The 20,202-nt window shown below is 39.0% G+C and overlaps 1 protein-coding gene across 2 annotated transcripts in view; it reads left to right on the top strand.

Moving 5' to 3' along the window:
• The window catches only part of SERAC1 (serine active site containing 1), a 75,550-nt gene extending 56,941 nt beyond the window's left edge, over window positions 1-18,609 (top strand). For both annotated transcript variants that reach the window (XM_081250707.1, XM_081250706.1), the window contains 7 exons: window positions 9,946-10,096; window positions 11,395-11,536; window positions 12,643-12,737; window positions 13,968-14,065; window positions 15,255-15,437; window positions 16,605-16,748; window positions 18,461-18,609. In XM_081250707.1, coding sequence (XP_081106833.1) covers window positions 9,946-10,096; window positions 11,395-11,536; window positions 12,643-12,737; window positions 13,968-14,065; window positions 15,255-15,437; window positions 16,605-16,748; window positions 18,461-18,597 — 950 coding nt within the window. In that variant the 3' untranslated portion in view covers window positions 18,598-18,609. The remainder of the gene's footprint in view (window positions 1-9,945; window positions 10,097-11,394; window positions 11,537-12,642; window positions 12,738-13,967; window positions 14,066-15,254; window positions 15,438-16,604; window positions 16,749-18,460) is intronic.
• Window positions 18,610-20,202: the final 1,593 nt, after the last annotated feature.

Here is a 20,202-nt window from a genome sequence, read left to right as displayed (position 1 = left end):
ACATGGTTTCCTATTTTTTTAATAGTTTACAACTTATTACTGTCCTTAATAATTTGATGCCAGATTGTCTCAGCTTTGGTTAGTAGGAGCCCGGCAAATTGGCTCCTGTGTCCTTTGATACGCCCACATCATTTTGGGAGGAATTCCTTACTTTCCAGTATAACAAGATGTTCTAGGCTCATTTGTTCAAAGAATCCTATTTCCTTCTAGTAGAGAATGATTTTTAGAGACCAAGATCTGGGTACTGTCTAGATGTGCTTATTGCTCCTGGGGTGTCTTTGCTTCTGGGCTCTTTCAGTGGAAAAAGCAGGGTGATATATACAAATATATGTATGCATATACACAAATAAATATACATACCTGTGTGCACATATACATGCATATGTTCAACAATATTTATTAGAAACGATGAATTTACATTTTTTTCTTGTATCGCTCTTTTTTTTTTTTGAATTTACATTTAAGAGTGTCTTGATCAGCAGAAGTTTTTAACTTGCTGAAATCTGATTCGGGGATCAGCAGACTTTTCTATAAAGGACCACTTACTGTATTGGTTTAATTTGTTCCTCTTTTTTTATGGATTATTAAGGTAGAAACTTAGATCACTGATTTTAACCTTTTTTCTTGTTTCAGTTAATCTATTACTGTGTAACAGACCACCCTAAAACTCACTGGTTAAAACAGCAGCCAGGGGCTTCCCTGGTGGCGCAGTGGTTGAGAGTCCGCCTGCCGATGCAGGGGACACGGGTTCGTGCCCCTATCCCGGAAGATCCCACATGCCGCGCAGCGGCTGGGCCCGCGAGCCATGGCCGTGGAGCCTGTGTGTCCGGAGCCTGTGCTCCGCAACGGGAGAGGCCACAGCAGTGAGAGGCCCGCGTACAGCAAAAAAAAAAAAAAAAAAAAAAACAGCAGCCATATATTTTGTTCATGAATCTGAAATTTGGGCAAGATTCAGTAGGGAGGGCCTTTATGTGCTATATGCAGCATCAGCTGGGCAGCTCAGCTGTGAGATGGAGGATACATTTTGAAGATTGCTCGTGCACATGGCTTGCAAATTGGTACTGGTTCTCGGCTGGGAGCTCAGCCGGGGCTGGGGGCATTGGCTTCTTTCAACACTCGCCTTGGGCTTCCTTAAAGCCTGATGGCTGGGTTCCAAGGGCAAATGTTCCAAGAGAGAGACAGGTATAAGCTCTTTTGCCTTTTTTTTTTTTTTTTTTTTTCGGTACGCGGGCCTCTCACTGCTGTGGCCTCTCCCGTTGCGGAGCACAGGCTCTGGACGTGCAGGCCCAGCGGCCATGGCTCACGGGCCCAGCCGCTCCGCGGCACATGGGATCCCCCCAGACCGGGGCACGAACCCACGTCCCCTGCATCGGCAGGCGGACTCTCAACCACTGCGCCACCAGGGAAGCCCTCTTTTGCCTTTTATAATCAAGCACTGGAAGTAAGTTTTGCATGATCTGTTGATTAAAAGTTAGTCACTAAGGCTAGCTCATATTTGAGGAGAAGGGATTTAGAAGGGGTTTACACCCATCACCTCTTGATGAGAATGAATGGTGTCAAAAGGATTTGAAGACATGTTTTAAAGTCATTACAGTTATTTTCTAATATAGGTATTTAGAGCTGTAAATTTCCTCTAACCTGCTTTAGATGCATCCCTCAAATTTTGGATATATTGTATTTTCATCATTATTCAGTTTGAAATATTTTCTAATTTCCCTTATGGTTTCTTCTTTGGCTCATGGGTTACTTAAAAGTGTGCTGCATAACTTACAAATATTAATGGCTTTCTAGATATCGTATGTCTTTGATTTCTAGTTTAATATTCCATGCATTCAAAGAACACACTCTGTAAGATTTTAGTTTTTGGAAATGTGACACTTATTTGATGGCCCATTTTATGGTCTATCTTGGTGAATGTTGTGTGTGTACTTGAAACGAAGGAATATTCTGTAGTTGTTGGATGATGTGTTTTATACATAACAGTTCAACCAAGTTGGCTGATCATATTATTCAAATTTTCTCCAGATCTTTACCGAGTTTTGTCTAGTTTAATGAATTACTGAGACATGTTAAATTCTTCAACTGTGATTGTGAATTTGTTTCTCCTTTAATTCTATCAGATTTTTCTTCCTGGTGAAATGTTCATTTTTTTATTATTAAGTATTGTCTCTATCACTGGTAATACTCCTTTTCTTCAAGTCTGCTTTGTCAGGTATTAAAATAGCCATACTGGCTATTTTTTTTTATGCTTGCTGTTTGCATTGCATATCTTTTGTCTTTTTCCCTTCTTTTGCTTTCATTTTTCTGTGACTAAAAATAAGTACATCTCTAAGACAGCACATACTTGCATCTTTTTTAAGAAGTTCAGCTTGATAATCCCTTTTAATTGAAGTGTTTTGTCTCTTTAGCTCTAATGTAATTATTGATATTGTTTGGTTGTGTCTGTTGTCTTGCTCTTGCAATTTGTCCCCTCTCTGGTTTTTGTTTCTTTTTTTCTCCTGTACAGTCTATCTTAAATTCGTATTATACCATTTTGTATATAACGTGAGAGTCTCACAACAGTATAATTCAGTTTATACCCTCTGCCATCCTCTGTGGTATTGTCATAATTATAGACCATAATATGTTATAGACCACATATGTTATAGACCTCACAATATATTGTTGTTATTTTTAACAGTCAAGTGATATTTAAAGAACATAAGAAAACTTTTTATTTACATGTTTATAATATACAGCGCTCTTTTTTTTTTTGGTGTGTTAGTTTCTGCTTTATAACAAAGTGAATCAGTTATACATATACATACGTTCCCGTATCTCTTCCCTCTTGCGACTCCCTCCCTCCCACCCTCCCTATCCCACACCTCTAGGTGGTCACAAAGCACCGAGCTGATCTCCCTGTGCTATGTGGCTGCTTCCCACTAGCTAGCTATTTTATGTTTGGTAGTGTATATATGTCCATGCCACTCTCACTTTGTCACAGCTTACCCTTCCCCCTCCCCATATCCTCAAGTCCATTCTCTAGTAGGTCTGTGTCTTTATTCCTGTCTTACCCCTAGGTTCTTCATGACATTTTTTTTTCTTAAATTCCATATATATGTGTTAGCATATGGTATTTGTCTTTCTCTTTCTGACTTACTTCACTCTGTATTACAGACTCTAGGTCCGTCCACCTCATTACAAATAGCTCAATTTTGTTTCTTTTTATGGCTGAGTAATATTCCATTGTATATATTTGCCACATCTTCTTTATCCATTCATCCAATGATGGACACTTAGGTTGTTTCCATCTCCTGGCTATTGTAAATAGAGCTGCAATAAACATTTTGGTACATGACTCTTTTTGAATTATGGTTTTCTCTGGGTAATATGCCCAGTAGTGGGATTGCTGGGTCATATGGTAGTTCTATTTGTAGTTTTTTAGGGAACCTCCATACTGTTCTCCATAGTGGCTGTACCAATTCACATTCCCACCAGTAGTGCAAGAGTGTTCCCTTTTCTCCACACCCTCTCTAGCATTTACTGTTCCTAGATTTTTTGATGATGGCCATTCTGACTGGTGTGAGATGATATCTCATTGTAGTTTTGATTTGCATTTCTCTAATGATTAATGATGTTGAGCATTCTTTCATGTGTTTGTTGGCAGTCTGTATATCTTCTTTGGAGAAATGTCTATTTAGGTCTTCTGCCCATTTTTGGATTGGGTTGTTTTTTTGTTATTGAGCTGCATGAGCTGCTTGTAAATTTTGGAGATTAATCCTTTGTCAGTTGCTTCATTTGCAAATATTTTCTCCCATTCTGAGGGTTGTCTTTTGGTCTTGTTTATGGTTTCCTTTGCTGTGCAAAAGCTTGGAAGTTTCATTAGGTCCCATTTGTTTATTTTTGGTTTTATTTCCATTTCTCTAGGAGGTGGGTCAAAAAGGATCTTGCTGTGATTTATGTCATAGAGTGTTCTGCCTATGTTTTCCTCTCATCTTCCTTCTTTTCTATCTAAATTTGTGTCTGATATTATTTCACTTCAACTTAAAGACCTGGATCTGCTGGCAACAAATTCTGTCGCCTTTCATTTTCTGAAAATGTCTTGACTTTGCCTTTATTTTATTATCCAGGGAAAGGGTATTTTCCATGGATAAAGAGTACTTTGTTGACAGTGTGTTACTTTTTTCTGTCAGCACTTAAAAAATATCATTCCATTCTCTCTATTTTTTTTTTGACCCAAGCCGAACATCAACCTTTTATTGATAACAAAGCAGCAGTTTGGGGGCATGTTTCCAAGACACCAAGAGCAGGCTTCTGTCCCCATGTTCTGTGTGTGTGTGTGTGTTGTCTGATGAGAAGTCTCTTCTTATGCCCGCTTTTCTTCTCTTATATGAAATGTGTCTTTTTTCCTGTCTTCTTTTTAGATTGTGTCTTTTTTCCTGTCTTCTTTTTAGATTGTCAGCAGTTTGACTATGAAGCCTAGTCTATTTTTATATTTATCTTGCTTGGCGTCTACTGAGCTGACTGAATCTGTGAGTTGATGTTTTTCATCAAATTTGGAAACTTTCCAGCTTGTCTATCTTTAGCTATTCTTTTTTTGTCCCTTTTTCTCTCTTCTTTCCTCTTGGGACTTCAATTATGTATATTAAATCTCTTGATTCTGTTCCACAGGTCATTGAGACTCTGTCCATGTCTTTCCAAAAAGTTTTTTTCTCTGTGCTTTACCTTTTTTTAATGTATTTTTAAATTGAGGTATAGCTGAAGTTTCAGATATACAACATACTAATTCACAATTTTTAAGGATAATACTTCATTTATAGTTATTGTAAAATATCAGCTATATTCCCTATGCTGTACAATATATCCTTGTAGCTTATTTTATACATAGTAATTTGTACCTCTTAATTTCATATCCCTATCTTGCCCCTCCCCCCTTCCCTCTCTCCACTGGTAACTGCTAGTTTGTTCTCTGTATCCATAAGTCTCTTTTTTGTTACGTTCGCTAGTTTATTTTTTAGGTGCTACATATAAGTGTTATCATACAGTGTTTGTCTTTCTGTTGTATCATACAGTGTTTGTCTGTTGTCTGACTAATTTCACTAAGCATAGTACCCTCCAAGTCCATCCATGTTGTTGCAAATGGCAGAATTTCATTCTTTTTATGGCTGAGTAGTACTCCATTGTGTGTGTGTGTGTGTGTGTATATAATACACACACACACACACACACACACACTATATCTTCTTTACCCAGTCATCTACTGCTGGACATTTAGGTTGCTTCCATATCTTGGCTGTTGTAAACAGTGCTTCTATGAACATTGGGGTGCATGTATCTTTTCAAATTAGCGTTTTAGTTTTATTTGGATATATACCCAGGAATGGAATTGTGGGGTCATAATCTAATTCTGTTTATAGTTTCTGAGGAACCTCCATACTGTTTTTCACAGTGGCTGCACCAATTTACATTCCCACCAACAATTTAGAAGCGTTCCCTTTTCTCCACATCCCTGCCAGTATTTGTTAGCCGTGTTCTTTTTGATGGTAGCCATTCTGACAGGTGTGAAGTGATAATCTCATTGTGGTTTTGATTTGCATTTCCCAATGTTGAGCATTGTTTCACGTACCTGTTGGCCACCTGTACGTCTTCTTTGGAAAAATGTCTATTCATGTCTTCTGCCCATTTTAAAATCAGGTTATTTTGGGGTTTTTTGATGTTGAGTTTTATGAGCTGTTTATATATTTTGGATATTAACCCCTTATGGGTCATATCATTTGCAAATATTTTCTTCCATTCAGTAGGTTGTCTTTTCATTTTGTTGATGGTTTCCTTTGCTGTGCAAAAGCTTTTAAGTTTAATTAGGTCCTATTTGTTTATTTTTGCTTTTGTTTCCTTTGCCTTAGGGGACAGGTCCAAAAAAATATTGCTATGATTTATGTCAAAGAGTATTCCACCTATGTTTTCTTCTAGGGATTTTATGGTTTCAAGTCTTACATTTAGGTCTTTAATCCATTTTGAGTTTATTTTTGTATATGGTGTAAGAAAATGTTCTAATTTCATCCTTTTACATGTAGCTGTCCAGTTTCCCAGCACCACTTATTGAAGAGACTGTCTTTTCTCCATTGAGTATTCTTGCCCCCTCTGTTGTAGATTAATTGACCGTAAGTGTGTGGGTTTATTTCTGGGCTCTCTATTCTGTTCCATTGATCTGTATGTCTCTTTTTGTGCCAGTACCATACTGTTTTGATTAATGTAGCTTTGTAGTAAAGTCTGAAGTCAGGGAGCATGGCTTCTCCAGCTCTGTTTATTTTTCTCAAGATTGTTTTGGCTATTCAGGGTCTTTTGTGTTTCAATACAAATTTTTAAATTATTTGATCTAGTTCTGTGAAAAATGCCATTGGTATTTTGATAGGGATTGGATTGAATGTGTAGATTGCCTTGGGCAGTATGGTCATTTAAACAATATGAATTCCTCCAATCCATGAACACAGTATATCTTTCCGTCTGTATGTGTCATCTACAGTTTCTTTCATCAGTGTCTTATATATAGTTTACCGAGTACATGTATTTTACCTCCTTAGGTAGGTTTATTTCTAGGTATTTTATACTTTTTGATGCAGTGGTAAATGGTAAGTGGTAAGTGGTAAATCCTTAATTTCTCTGACAGTTCATTGTTAGTGTATAGAATGCAACAGATTTTTGTATATTAATTTTGTATCCTGCAGCTTTATTGAATTCATTGTTGAACTCTAGTAGTTTTTTTGGTGGCACCTTAGGATTTTTTTATGTATAAAGTATCAAGTCATCTGCAAACAATGACAGTTTTACTTCTTCCTTTCCAATATGAATTCCTTTTAATTCTTTTTCTTATCTGATTGGTGTGACTAGGACTTCCTAAACTATGTTGAATAAAAGTGGAGAGAGTGGGAATCCTTGTCTTGTTCCTAATCTTAGAGGAAATGCTTTCAGCTTTTCACCATTGAGTATGATGTTAGATGTGGACTTGTCATATATGGCCTTTATTATGTTGAGGTATGTTCCCTCTATACCCATTTTTTGGAGTTTTTATCATAAATGGATGTTGAATTATTTTTATTATTTTATTTTTTTAAATAAATGTATTTATTTATTTTTGGCTGCGTTGGGTCTTGTTGCACATGGGCTTCTCATTGCGGTGCTTCTCTTGTTGCGGAGCACGGGCTCTAGGCTTGTAGGCTCTAGAGCACAGGCTCAGTAGTTGTGGCACACGGGCTTAGTTGCTCTGTGGCATGTGGGATCTTCCTGGACCAGGGATTCTCGAACCCATGTCCCCTGCATTGGCAGGTGGATACTTAACCACTGCACCACCAGGGAAGTCCCCTGGCTGTTGAATTCTGTCAGTAGCTTTTTCTTCATCTTTTGAGATGATCATATGGTTTTTATTCTTTAGTTTGTTAATGTGGTGTATCACACTGATAGATTTGAAGATATTGAACCATCTTTGCATCTCTGGGATAAATTACATTTGATACATGGTGTATGATCCTTTTAAGGTGTCATCAAATTCAGCTTACTAATATTTTGTTGAGAATTTTTGCTTCTATGTTCATCAGTGATATTGGTCTGTAATTTTATTTTTTTGTGATATCTTTGTCTGGTTTTGGTATCAGGGTGATGCTGGCCTTTTTGCATGAGTTCAGAAGCGTTCCTTCCTCTGCAATTTTTTGGAACAGAATGAGCAGGATAGGTGTTAATGCTTCTCTAAATGTTTGGTAGAATTCACTTGTGAAGCCATCTGGTCCCGGACTTTCGTTTGTTGGAAGTTTTTTTTTTAATTACTGATTCAATTTCATTATTGGTAACTGGTCTGTGTACATGGCTCAAGTATAAAATCAAGTCACAGGCCAATAGGAATAGTATAATTCCATTTAGGCAAAAAAAGAGAAAAAAGCATATGGAGGTATAGTGTATATGTATAAATTATAGGTATGTAACTGAATTTTTTAAAAAGTTTGGAAGGGTGTCCACCAGACTTTTAACTTTGATTACTTCTGAGGATATAAGTGGGAATTGGGAAATGATGGGAGTGCTAAAGTGGGATGTTCATTATTAAGTGCTATTTTTGTTTATTTTTACAATTAAAATGTATTCAGAAGTTATGTAATTAAAAAACAGTAAATATTTAAGAAAGACACAAGTTTTCCAAGGAGCATTAGGTGAAGCATCTCAGGCATTGTAAAAATACTTTGGCAACTAAAAAATGCCGTAGAAATGGCTTGTGCCATGCTTTCTCTTGTGTCTCCTTTCTTGTGACTCCATTAAAAATAAAGCCATATTTTTGGGCTTCCCTGGTGGCGCAGTGGTTGGGAGTCCGCCTGCTGATGCGGGGGACACGGGTTCGTGCCCCGGTCCGGGAGGATCCCACATGCCACGGAGTGGCTGGTCCCGTGAGCCATGGCCACTGGGCCTGCGCGTCCGGAGCCTTGCTCCGCAGCGGGAGAGGCCGCAGCGGGAGAGGCCACAGCGGTGAGAGGCCCGCGTACTGCAACAAAAAATAATAAATAAATAAAGCCATATTTTTGTACATACCAATAACATACTTGTATATTTCTATAGGTAGAATTTTAAAACAATTATTATAAAGCATTCTATAACAGATTTTGAAGAGGGATTTTCTAATATTACAAATTAGAGTATTGTTAAAGAATTATTGGGTCTGAAATTTCTTTTGGATTATTAAATAATGGCCTCCTATCATCACAGTGATTCTCAACACTTTTGCCACAGAAAGTGGGAGGATGACATGAGGACAAGCTGCTCTCTATTGAGCACCTGCTGCGCTTGGAAATGGCAGTTTTTATATAGATTAATTTATTAGAACCTTCCTTCAGGTCAAATGAGCCACGCAACTTGACTGAGTTTCCATAGCAAGTAAGCAAGGGACAGAAATTTGAGCTCAAGTCTCTCCGACCTCAAAGCCCATATTTTGTTTTATTTTAAATTAAATAATACATGAATAGACTCTCATTGTAAATACTTCGGAGAACACAGATACAGCAAAAAATTAAACCCAGCTTTATACAGAGCCCTCCACAACCCCAACTCCCTCCTAAGAGGCAGTGACTTTAATAGTTTGGTGCCTCTTTCTAGATCTTTGTGTGTTTGTGTGTGTGTGTGTGTATGCACGTGCAAGCATAAACTTTGCCCTCATATTTATGTTCATAAAGCAATACACTGTTTTAAATAACAAAAACATAAAAAATAAATGAAATTGTACCGCACAAAGTATTTCTTTGTCTCCCTTTAAGAAATAGTTTTTCCAAACTGTTACATATAGAATGGATAAACAAGTTACTACTGTATAGCACAGGGAATTATACCCAATATCCTGAGATAAACCATAATGGAAAAGAATATGAAAAAGAATGTATATGTAGGTGTAACTGAGTCACTTTGCTGCACCGCAGAAATTAACACAACATTGTAAATCAACTAGACTTCAATTAAAAAAATGAGTTTTTCCTTCCTGAACCTCAGGTTTTATAAGATTTTTGTCTGTCAAACACGTTCATTATTAAGAAACTACTCACTCGTGTATTATTAAGGGCTGCTAATATGACTGCCAATCAGAATGAGATAACTAGTGTTAACTCACTGAGTTTAATAATTTTTGCTAAAGCAAAATATGACATTTTCTTACCATTTATGGCCTCATCTCTAGTAATTACAACTTCTGTTAGATTTTCTAAATAAAGAAAATGGCTCTTAACCTTCGTTGAGATCCCTAAGGAGCACCTGGCTGGGGACATCATGGCATTGTGTTGTGGGACCCAGGGGGCCTTAGGGAAGAATGTAATTGGGTAGTAGGGCTTTTTCTCGCAGACAGATGCTGAGATTTGCCTTCCTCCCATCATTTTCAGCCTGAAACCTCTCAACAGTCTGAGACGGATTAGTGCTGGTGTTTAGGGAATATGTTCTTTTCACCAGGCTGGGTTTCCATACTGGTAGAAGCAATAAAGTCCCACCACATTATGGAGGCCTCACACGCCGCCAGAACCCTGGCTAATCTAGACCGAGAGACTGTGCAAGATAAGTACCAGGACGGCGTGTACGTGCTGCACCCCCAGTACCGCACAAGGTGAGGCCGGGTAGAGCCGCTTTGTCCCTGTGGGGACGTAATGCTTCAAGGGCTTAATATTCTAACTTCTTTCTGCATAATTTAGATAAGTGAGAAATACCTTACAAATAAGTCAAATACCTTATTTACTGAAACAGTTTGCCCCTAATAACCTCAGAAGAATTGCAAGCTGTCGTGAAAGTATGGAACTAGCTAAATTACCAGGGTTATTTTATACCAGCGGCTTACCTTCAGGAAGGCTGCATTCACCTTTTATAATGTGTCTCACGTAAACTCTGTAATGCGTATTTCTTCTTTGTTTCATTACATTTTTCATGTAAATCTAAGTTATTAACTGATTAGGGTTGTAGAGGTTGATCTGGATGAGAAGGAGCTAGGACCTTATTATATGCAGGCAACCAAATCAGCCTGGGCCAAGAACTCAAGGGACTAGAGAAAGCTTAGGCGACGTTATAAAAGCATGTATCGGAAGGAGTAAGTTGTCATAAATTTGACTCATACTCCTTCTTAAGGTTATTTCTTTTGTTTGTTTTCTTAAGGTTATTTCTGGTTACTATTTCCAGTTGTATCATTGCTAAGACAATAAATATAGAAAGGACCACAATGAAAAAATTACACATTTCTTAGATTTTTGTCAGGTACTTTAATACCTCAGAAAATAGCAAGAACTTTTTTTTAACTTGAAAAATAGATTTCCTGGTTAATTCTAATTTGTAAATAAAATAATATGGTTATGTATTTTATATGTGTTACATAATTGGGTGTGTATTATAAATAGCTTGCAAGTAATATACTATTGCAATTTTTTTAAATGTCATATACAAAGAAAGACTATGTTACTTTAAAATCTCATTTGCTCTGTTTCTGATAAACATCATTTTACTTGATAAAAACAACCTCTTTCATACATACTGAGTTTGAAACTACACTAGCATATGATTTAATTTCTTAAATACTTTTATTGATTTGTGTAATATTCTCATGGAACTCTTTGGAGGGTAATCTATGATATGTCACTTCATTGACCACTAAGCGCATTACAGTTGATTTTGGTTGGTCTGCCTGCCTGTGTTTCCATCCTTACAGAGAGAGCAGTGAGCACACTGCATATGTCTTTGCCAGAACTCCTTTAAGGCTCCTCAGCAAACCTGTGCTTATAAAGCTTGCCTTAATTAAGTTTATTTTATGTCATATAAACCTGCTAAAATAAGCACCATCCAAAGAGAGTGCTGTCTAGATTCTTCTCAAAGTAATAATGCATTTTTTCTGCTTCTTTTAAAAACTCTCTCCCCTGTTAGTCAGCCCATTAAAGCAGATGTACTGTTTATTCATGGCCTTATGGGAGCAGCATTCAAAACGTGGCGCCAGCAGGACAATGATCGGGATTTAACTGAAAAGGTTTCAGAGGATGAAACCAAGTATACAACATGTTGGCCCAAGGTAAGGAAGCAGCTACCTCTGGTAGGCCACCCTTATCCTGACACACTGCTGTGTCACCGGCCTTTAGAGTCCTCATTGTGACGTGCTTTTCTCTTTTTACTGGGATTTTTTTTCCATGCAGTTTTCTTTTCCTTAGGGACACTTAGAATATGTTACATGAACAACTGGGCTTATCACTCTGTGTTGTATAATTTAGGGTACATTCTATGACTCTAAAAGAGTATTCTGTTAAGTAAAAAACGGGCAAAGGGCAAGGGCCAGTAATAGTTCACTTCCGATAAAAATATAATTCAAAAAATATATATATATATAATTCAATCAATAATATATTAATAACAGCTGGCTAGTTCTGTGATTTTAATAATTATAAAAATAGACTTTGAAGAAGTAATTCTGCTTTGGATTTCTCTGACATTATTTCTTCTAAAGAGCCTAAACGTTGGCATTAATTTACTGAATGAAATTTATCTAAAGCTCAGTGAAAACTGATGCTGTAAATATGTGTAAATAGTTCCTGGGGCTTTGTCCCACTGCTCCTTATCCACCTTCACAAGGGCTTACCAGCAGAAAGAGTGGTTGGCACTCTTTCTCTGGTGACACTGAAATATGGAGATGATGATAAACCTCGGATCCACAGAGACAGAACTGTAACTGTAATTAGTATCTGAGTTCTCAGGTCAAATGTAATTAGTATCTGAGTTCTCAGGTCAAATGTAATTAGTATCTGAGTTCTCACGTCAAATCTCTTAACCTCCGTCACACTCTTCTGTCTGTCCTGAGATCATAGCTTTCTATTAAATGCTTTCAAAAAGCCAATTTGATCTAGACTCCAACAACAGGCCCTGCTTTTGGCTATAGCAGATTAAAATTGAGACTATTCTCTTGAAACCTGCATAGACCTTATGCAGTATCACCTTATGAGCAGAGATACAAAAAGATAAAATGCTGGAGTTATTTTTCTAGTCACCTTTACACTTTACTCCAATGCAGTCTTTTACTAGTTGTCAGTATTACCAGGGTCCTTTAGTTACGAATTTCAATTGCTAGGAAATAAGTGGAACAGTGGAAATTCATATCTTCCCTTTTGTACCTTTTATTTTACGTAGTCGTGGTTAGCAAGAGACTGTCCCGCTCTCCGAATTATATCTGTGGAGTATGACACCAGCCTTAGCGACTGGAGAGCAAGGTGCCCTATGGAAAGGTAACGCGGGAAGGGTCCAGGCCACAAGTGGGCCCTCTGGGAAGGAGGGGGGTTTTATCTTGGAGGCCACAGACAGGATTTTCTTATGGAAAACTAACCTAACCTTTCTTCTCTTCCTTATAGAGGAAGTTAGCTATAAATAATGAAACTGTATAAGGCTTAGATATAGTGTCAATGTTGGGCTCCTAACATGGTTCACTTAAAACTATTCTCATAGTAAGGACCATGGATTCGAGAGCAAAGTTTCCTTAATTCCTGGAAGTAAACATGGGGCTTTTGGCTTTTGTGTTCACAAGCATACCACCTAAAGGAAGCCAAGAGCGATGCTGAGCAATGTAGGCTCCTCATGTCACTTGTACATCGTATGTGCCAATTGTATGTACAGGAGAGAGCACTCAATTTCTGGGCTTCAGGGCCTAGACTATAGCCAGTTCTGTCTTTGACTCACTAACCATCTTAGGTCATTAAACTGGTCTGGGAGGTCTGGACTACAAATGGAGGGAGTTGGTCTGATCTGTGTCATCAAACTGTTATATATGAATGACCCCCACCTAGGTGCCAGAGGAATGGTGCTGAGGGTCAGCAGGCAAGACCCCAGGGCTCCTTCCCCAGGTCACCCAGAGGAGCTTACATAAACCTTTATTTCGAAGAAAGGATTCTCCACATACACAGTAAAACTACCAGACCAGACAGCTTTAGAGTTCCCTTTTAGTTTGAAAATTACTTATTTGAAGTCTGATTCTAATAGCTTTGTGCTGTTTCTAAGTAACAAACCAAAATGATGAAAGCTTAGTGTTTGTAACATAAATACAAGTAGAACTAAACAGCAATGACAGCTGACTCCACAGGTGAACTCACAAAGGACAGCATGGTCTCCGCTGATCCTTGTCTTGTCAGGCCACCTAATGAGGAGGGACGCACACCCTAAGTGGTGGGGGCAATGGGGTGAGACCCAAGTTTGACCCGTGAAAATTGCCCGGTACGTTTTAGATGCCTAAACAATGCTTGTTTCATAAATATTCCCACCTATGCCAGCGTGACTAAGTTAGAAATGGGGAATGAGCAATTGCAGGAATCAACCGGAGAGAATAGAGGTATTCCTGACTCCAAATTGTAGCATGTAGAATTGGTCCAATAAACAAAAGATCTTGCCTTAAAAAGTGGATAGCAAAATTGGGGCAGGGGGAATCAATAGCCTCCTGTCATACCCGCTGTTTTCATTTTGTTCAGAAAGTCCATTGCGTTCAGGAGCAACGAACTTCTGAGGAAGCTCAGAGCTGCTGGTGTGGGGGATCGGCCAATGATTTGGGTATCACACAGCATGGGAGGTAAGTATGTTTCATTGTTGCCAAGTGAGCATTGTGAGGTTGTCAGCCATGCGAGCTCTCTGTTTTGTTTATCGGTAGCCCTTTTCCCCCTAAATTAATGTTTTTGGCTATGGCTCCTTCCATGCTATTTGTTTTTCTAACAGGGGACAACTAGTAAAAACCCATACAAAAAGAAAATGAGTTTGACAACTTAATGCTTTCATTAAGCACGAAGCTTGATAATGAGTAAATATCAGAAGCTGTCCATGGCGTACGTAAGCCCAACTTGTAAATATCTCTCAGCGTTCCTGGCTGGTCCCAGGGCCCGCCCCCTTTCTTCCCTGTTTCTCCAGCCACCGCAGAGTCCATCACTGCCCCTGTGCCCACAGCCCCAGCCCCCTGCATGCCTGCTTACCCCTCGCCCAAGCCTGCAGAAGTGGTGGTGTGATCACAGGTGTCCCCTCTTTGGTCCCAGTGCTTGCTTCCTAAGCCACATCCCCTGCTTCTCCCAACCCACTCCCAGTCCAGTGCTAAATGTTCACCATCCACCTTGCAGAGGGCCTTTCAGCAGCCCTTGGCCTAGTTTATCTGATGAAATGCCCAGGACTGCTGACTCTTGAGTCTGGGCTTTTTGCTGAGAGAAAGGTGGATGTAGCTCTTTGTATCCTCAGAGACCGACTGTTACCATCCATGTTACCTTTGTGTTTCCCTATCAGCTCCAAGCCCAGGTTGGGGGACAGAAAAGAAGGTGCCTTCCTAGGTGCATTTTCCCACAGCAGCTTTGTTTTCTCCCCAGTGGATATGTGAAGACTGTGTGTTTCTTAAATATTAGTGCTGTCCTAACGGAGTGGTCGTTAGTGGGCTGCTGTGGGTCGGTGGGGAGGCTGGCTGCTGCATGTGCACTTCATTGATGGACACCCAACATGCAGTGCCTCTCTTCTCTGGGAGAGCGCATCCTGTGATGTAACATTCGCTTTACAAATGAGTTTCTAGAATCTTACCTGTTCGTAGTCTTGTGCTATATATTTTAGAGGATTGGGAGCATTACTAAGTGTTAATATTTTAAGGCCCTGTTTGTTGGGCTACAGAGAATTATTGTTTAAACTTTTTTAAAGAAAGCATCTCTTTTTCTGTATTTCTTGTTTGCCTTTTTTTTTTTTAATAAGGAAAGGGAAATAGCTTATGCATTGTTTTTCTTCTCTATGGCTAGGTCTTCTTGTCAAAAAGATGCTGTTGGAAGCCTCTAAGAAGCCAGAAATGAGTACTATTATAAACAATACCAGAGGAATAATTTTTTATAGCGTCCCTCATCATGGATCCCACCTGGCTGAATACTCTGTTAATATTCGCTATCTTCTCTTTCCCTCTTTGGAAGTCAAAGAACTCAGCAAGGGTAATACTTTTTTTCTAAAGGGAATTGGCATTGTACTAACACCAGTTATACAGGAGAAGGAGGAAAACAGTTTTGACTAACAGTTTTAACTTGGCTGTATTACCTCATTTTACTATTTGTACATCAATTGTGTTTAGACTATCATGGAAACTTTTTAGTTTGGGGTTAATTTTTCTTTGATACGTTCCCTTTTTGTTCTTAAGCCATTATCTGCTTAAGAAATATAACAATAATTTTAACACTAACTTAAATAGTTAAAATTTTTAAAGTTACATAATGTTTTGCATTAAGTATTATTCCAAATAACCAAAGAACTGCTCTTTTCCACAAGTTTGGAAAATCATCAACTGTTAAAATATACACGAGCTTTACAGATACTCATATTAATTATAAGGCACTATATTTGTTTGGGGTTAATAAGCATCTTCTCTTTCTCTGGAACACCTGTTAATCAGCATTTTGGGACCCCTGGCTTGAGCTTTAGTATACCATTGTCTTTTTGCTCATATGTTCTTTGTTCTGCTTTATGGAGAGTAATTGGACTTTATCTTCAAACCTTTTGTTGAATTTGATTTTTTTGCAGTCAAATTTTATCTTCCACAAGCTCTTTCTTGTTCTGTGATCCATTTTCTTTTGAAATCATTCTAAAGATACTAATTAGAGGTGTTTTTTTTAAAAAAAAGTGTCTTCTGTGCCCAGGTTTTCTGTTTGCTCACCTGGTCTGTCTCTCTTAGGTGGTAGGCTTTCCTCTAAGACCTGGTGCTTCTTGGTCGCCCTTTGATACTTGAGGATGGGGGACAGGAAGGGGATGGGTGCTCTGTGATTATAGACAGGCTCTGTTGATGGGAGGCTGTGCTTCAGAGTGGATGTGGAAGTGCCAGCCAGCACACCGGGGGAATCCCTCAGTCCCACACACCAAACTGCCCTGGGTACTGCTTCTGGTCAGCCAGCAATGTGAGAAAACTCTCCTGCTGACACTGGCCTCTAAGTTCTAGATTGGTTTTAGCCCTTTTCCCTCATCTTAATGGCTTCTTAGGAAGAAGAGAAAATAAGCCACTGTCTTGAATCAGAACCCTAATTTCCTCTCTAAATTTGGAAGGTTGATGCATTTTATTATGAACTAGATAAATAGATCTTGTTACAATCTCGCTCTCTATAATTTTACAGATTCTCCTGCACTTAAAACACTACAGGATGACTTTCTGGAGTTTGCAAAAGATAAAAACTTCCAGGTGCTGAGTTTTGTAGAAACACTACCAACCTACATTGGTAGCATGATTAAACTCCACGTGGTGCCCCTGGAATCAGCAGGTATTCACTCTTTTAAAACTTGTTTGTCCTTAGTTTCCTGGTTGGTGGTAATCATAAAGGTCAACTTCTATATCCAGTTTCTCAGTTTTAGGAGACAGTTTTAGGAAGATTTAGATTCTGTTATTCTTTTAAGCCACAGATTAAAACTTCTCTGCAAACATTTAACCTTGGCATTCCCCTTCTCTCCTTTTATTTATCTGATTAGACAGCAAAGGTTAATTGGCTAACTCTGCATTAGCTCTCAACAGTGAAATCTGCTGCATTAAAGTAAGAATACAGAGCTTTTCTATCAGCTAGATTAAAAGGAGCATTTCATTTAACAGATTGATAGCCGCCTGCAGGAACCTTAAAGAAATCAGCTAAAGGTGTGGAAGCTTAGTAAATAACTGGAAGATACATGGGGAATATTCAAGCAACAGAGATTTTGAAGGAAAAAACTAGTGTTAAAGTTCAGTGTCTTCCTCATCCTGGGACTGAGGGAAATGACCAGTACCTGCTACTGCAGAGCGCTGTAGTCTACTGCAGGCTCTGTGAGGGCAGAGCCCGAATCTCAGTTCTCCTTATAGCCTCCTGTGTTACTCTAAGCATAGTAAATAGCCCATTCATTTCACCCCCTGAAATCCTTTCCCCTCAACCTGGCGAACTCTTTAGTTTGCTTGTCAGACCCTTTTCTGATCACTTCAGGGGCTGGGTCACGTGCTGTCCTGGTAGCACTTCGCCATTACTGAGAGCTCCTGGCAGCCAGGCATGGTGCGTGTCTGGAACACCTGCCAGATGGTTCTTCTGTCTGCATAACAAGTTTTGTCCTACTTCATTATTATCTATATAAAATGAAAAAGGCTTGATATCCTATAGTGGAATCTGAAGAGACTACCTTAAAGCAATATGCCATAGGGTGAGGAACTGCTGTTTGGTAGTTGAAGAGTTCAAAGAACCTGAAGAGTTGAAAGAACATTGGCCAGTTTTTTGGTTTTTTTTTTTAAGATGACTTTGAGAGCCTTTGGGAGCTTAAAGCAAAATTAGTATTGTGGACCAGCTGCTGGTAGTGACATAGCCTTTTCATAATTCTGTCCACCCTTTCTTCTGTGTCACCAGGTGGCCTGTCTTCCTTCATAACCACCAGCTGCACTTCCTCACCTGCTGGCCTCACTAGTACCTCCTGTCACTTCCATCTCGGTGGACTTGGCTAGGCTGAAACATCAAAAACTCAACCAGACCTCTCAAGCACCACATCATCTCCTTCCCTAGTAGAGTGAGCATGGAGGGTCGGGTATAGAAGGGATTCATGTGAGACGTTCCCATTCGTTTCATCAGGGCAAGGGAGCTCATTATCAAGTTTCTAGTATTAGCTCTAGAAACAGAAATGGTTCAGAGAAGTGTGGAATAACTTAGTAATAACCTGCAGTGTGTAAACGTTTTGAAGGTGACAGTGCTCAGGCTCTGTTCACTATTGAATCAGGAAATAGGCAGCACACACACAGAATTTATGAGAAAAGCATAAAATTATAATTACACCTACTGAGACTCCATTCTCACGTGGTTAGTCAAATGCAGTTTAGTTACAGTCAAACTAAGTTCCTTCCTCTCTCAAAAAGAGGTTCCCTATCACATCCAAATCAACATTCACAACTACCCATTTGGCCTCTTTCACTGTTGGCAGCGGGCAGCTTATATTTTTACTTAAATTTTATTGACATTTTTGTTTTCTTAAGATCTAGGCATTGGAGATCTAATTCCTGTGGATGTTAACCATTTGAACATTTGTAAGCCAAAGAAAAAGGATGCTTTTTTGTACCAACGTACCTTACAATTCATCCGTGACACTTTAGCCAAAGACCTGGGAAACTGACAATTGTCTTCTTCTGTTTTCACACATGAACACAGTGCAAGAAACGTGGTGTTCTCTCTTTTTAAGCTCTACGCAATCATGCAAATTAGTCATTATGGCATTAATGTGGCCTGGAGTATGTTGCAGGCAACAGAATATTGTTCTGTAAAACAAACCCAGAAGTGGCAATCAAAGAAAGAAGGGCTAGACTGGATTCTTCTGATTTAAAACACTTGCATATGTGCCAGTTTATGTTTTGCAACGTTGCCCCTGGTGAGAGGGAGCAAGCTGCTATGGCTAAAGGATGCGATCTGTGACTCTTGTCATCTGTGACTGTCCCTGGCTCATGCTGGGAGCAGCACTGATGGCTTCTGAAGGGAGAGCCGTCACCAGTTTACCACAGAAATGCCTGCTGGAGGGTGCCTAAAATGGAGAGAGAATGAACTGGAACATAAAGACTCTGTTTTGGGTCAGGGTTTCCATGTGCTGTAAGTTTTTAAAACTTGTCAGTGTAAACTTTTGTGTAACATGTTAGCTTTGTTACATGCCTTGTCATCCATGGGTCATTTCCTTGTAAGTTTTTATTTTCATATTGCTGAGAACAAATATTTCTCTTTTTAAAAAATTTCTAGGGCTTCCCTGGTGGCGCAGTGGTTGAGAGTCCGCCTGCCGATGCAGGGGACACGGGTTCGTGCCCCGGTCTGGGAAGATCCCACATGCTGCGGAGCAGCTGGGCCCGTGAGCCATGGCCGCTGAGCCTGCATGTCCGGAGCCTGTGCTCCGCAACGGGAGAGGCCACAACAGTAAGAGGCCCGCGTACCGCAAAAAAAAAAAAAAAAAAAAAAAAAAAAAAAAAAAAAAAAAAAAATTTCTAGCCTATAATAATTCTTTCCAGACTGTAGCTACCTATACTTTTAATTTTTCCCAGATAATAATAAATCCATTATTGATCAGAGTGTGAAATAAAACTATTCTAAGCTATTATATATATATTAGCAATATTTAATATCAAGATTCTCAGATTCTTTTTAGCTAAATAAAGTATACCATTATTTCTTGCTCATTAGGAAATGGTATTAATTGGTCTCCAGCATGTGAGAAATAGGAAATCATACTGATGACTTTTTTAAAAATAACAGCATTATTGAGATATAATTCACATACCATAAAATTCACCCTTTTAAATGCACAGCTCATTGATTTTTAGTGTGTTTACAGAGCTGTGCAACCATCACCACTATCTGATTTCAGAACATTTCATCATCCCTCCAGATAACCCCACACCCATTAGCAGTCACTCCTCCTCTCCTCTCCCCCAGCCCCTGGTAAACGCTAATCTTCTTTCTGTCTCTATGGATTTGCCTATTATGGACATTTCATATAAATGACAAGTTTTTAAAAATTTACAATACGTGGCCTTCTGTGTCTGGCTTCTTTCTCTTAGCATAACGTTTTGAAGGTTCATCCATGGTGTAGCATGTATACATGTAGTAGGACTTCGTTCCTTTTTATGGCCAAATAATATTCCATTGTATGGATGTACCACATTTGTTTATCCATTCATCAGTTGAGGGACATTTAAGTTCTTTCAGTGTTGGGGCTGTTATGAATAATGCTGCTGTTAAC

Source organism: Mesoplodon bidens (assembly GCF_964165515.1).
Source record: "Mesoplodon bidens genome assembly, chromosome: 12".
Taxonomy (NCBI): domain Eukaryota; kingdom Metazoa; phylum Chordata; class Mammalia; order Artiodactyla; family Ziphiidae; genus Mesoplodon; species Mesoplodon bidens.
Note: the sequence above shows the minus strand (reverse complement) of the source record. Positions and strands in the feature narration are given on the sequence as shown.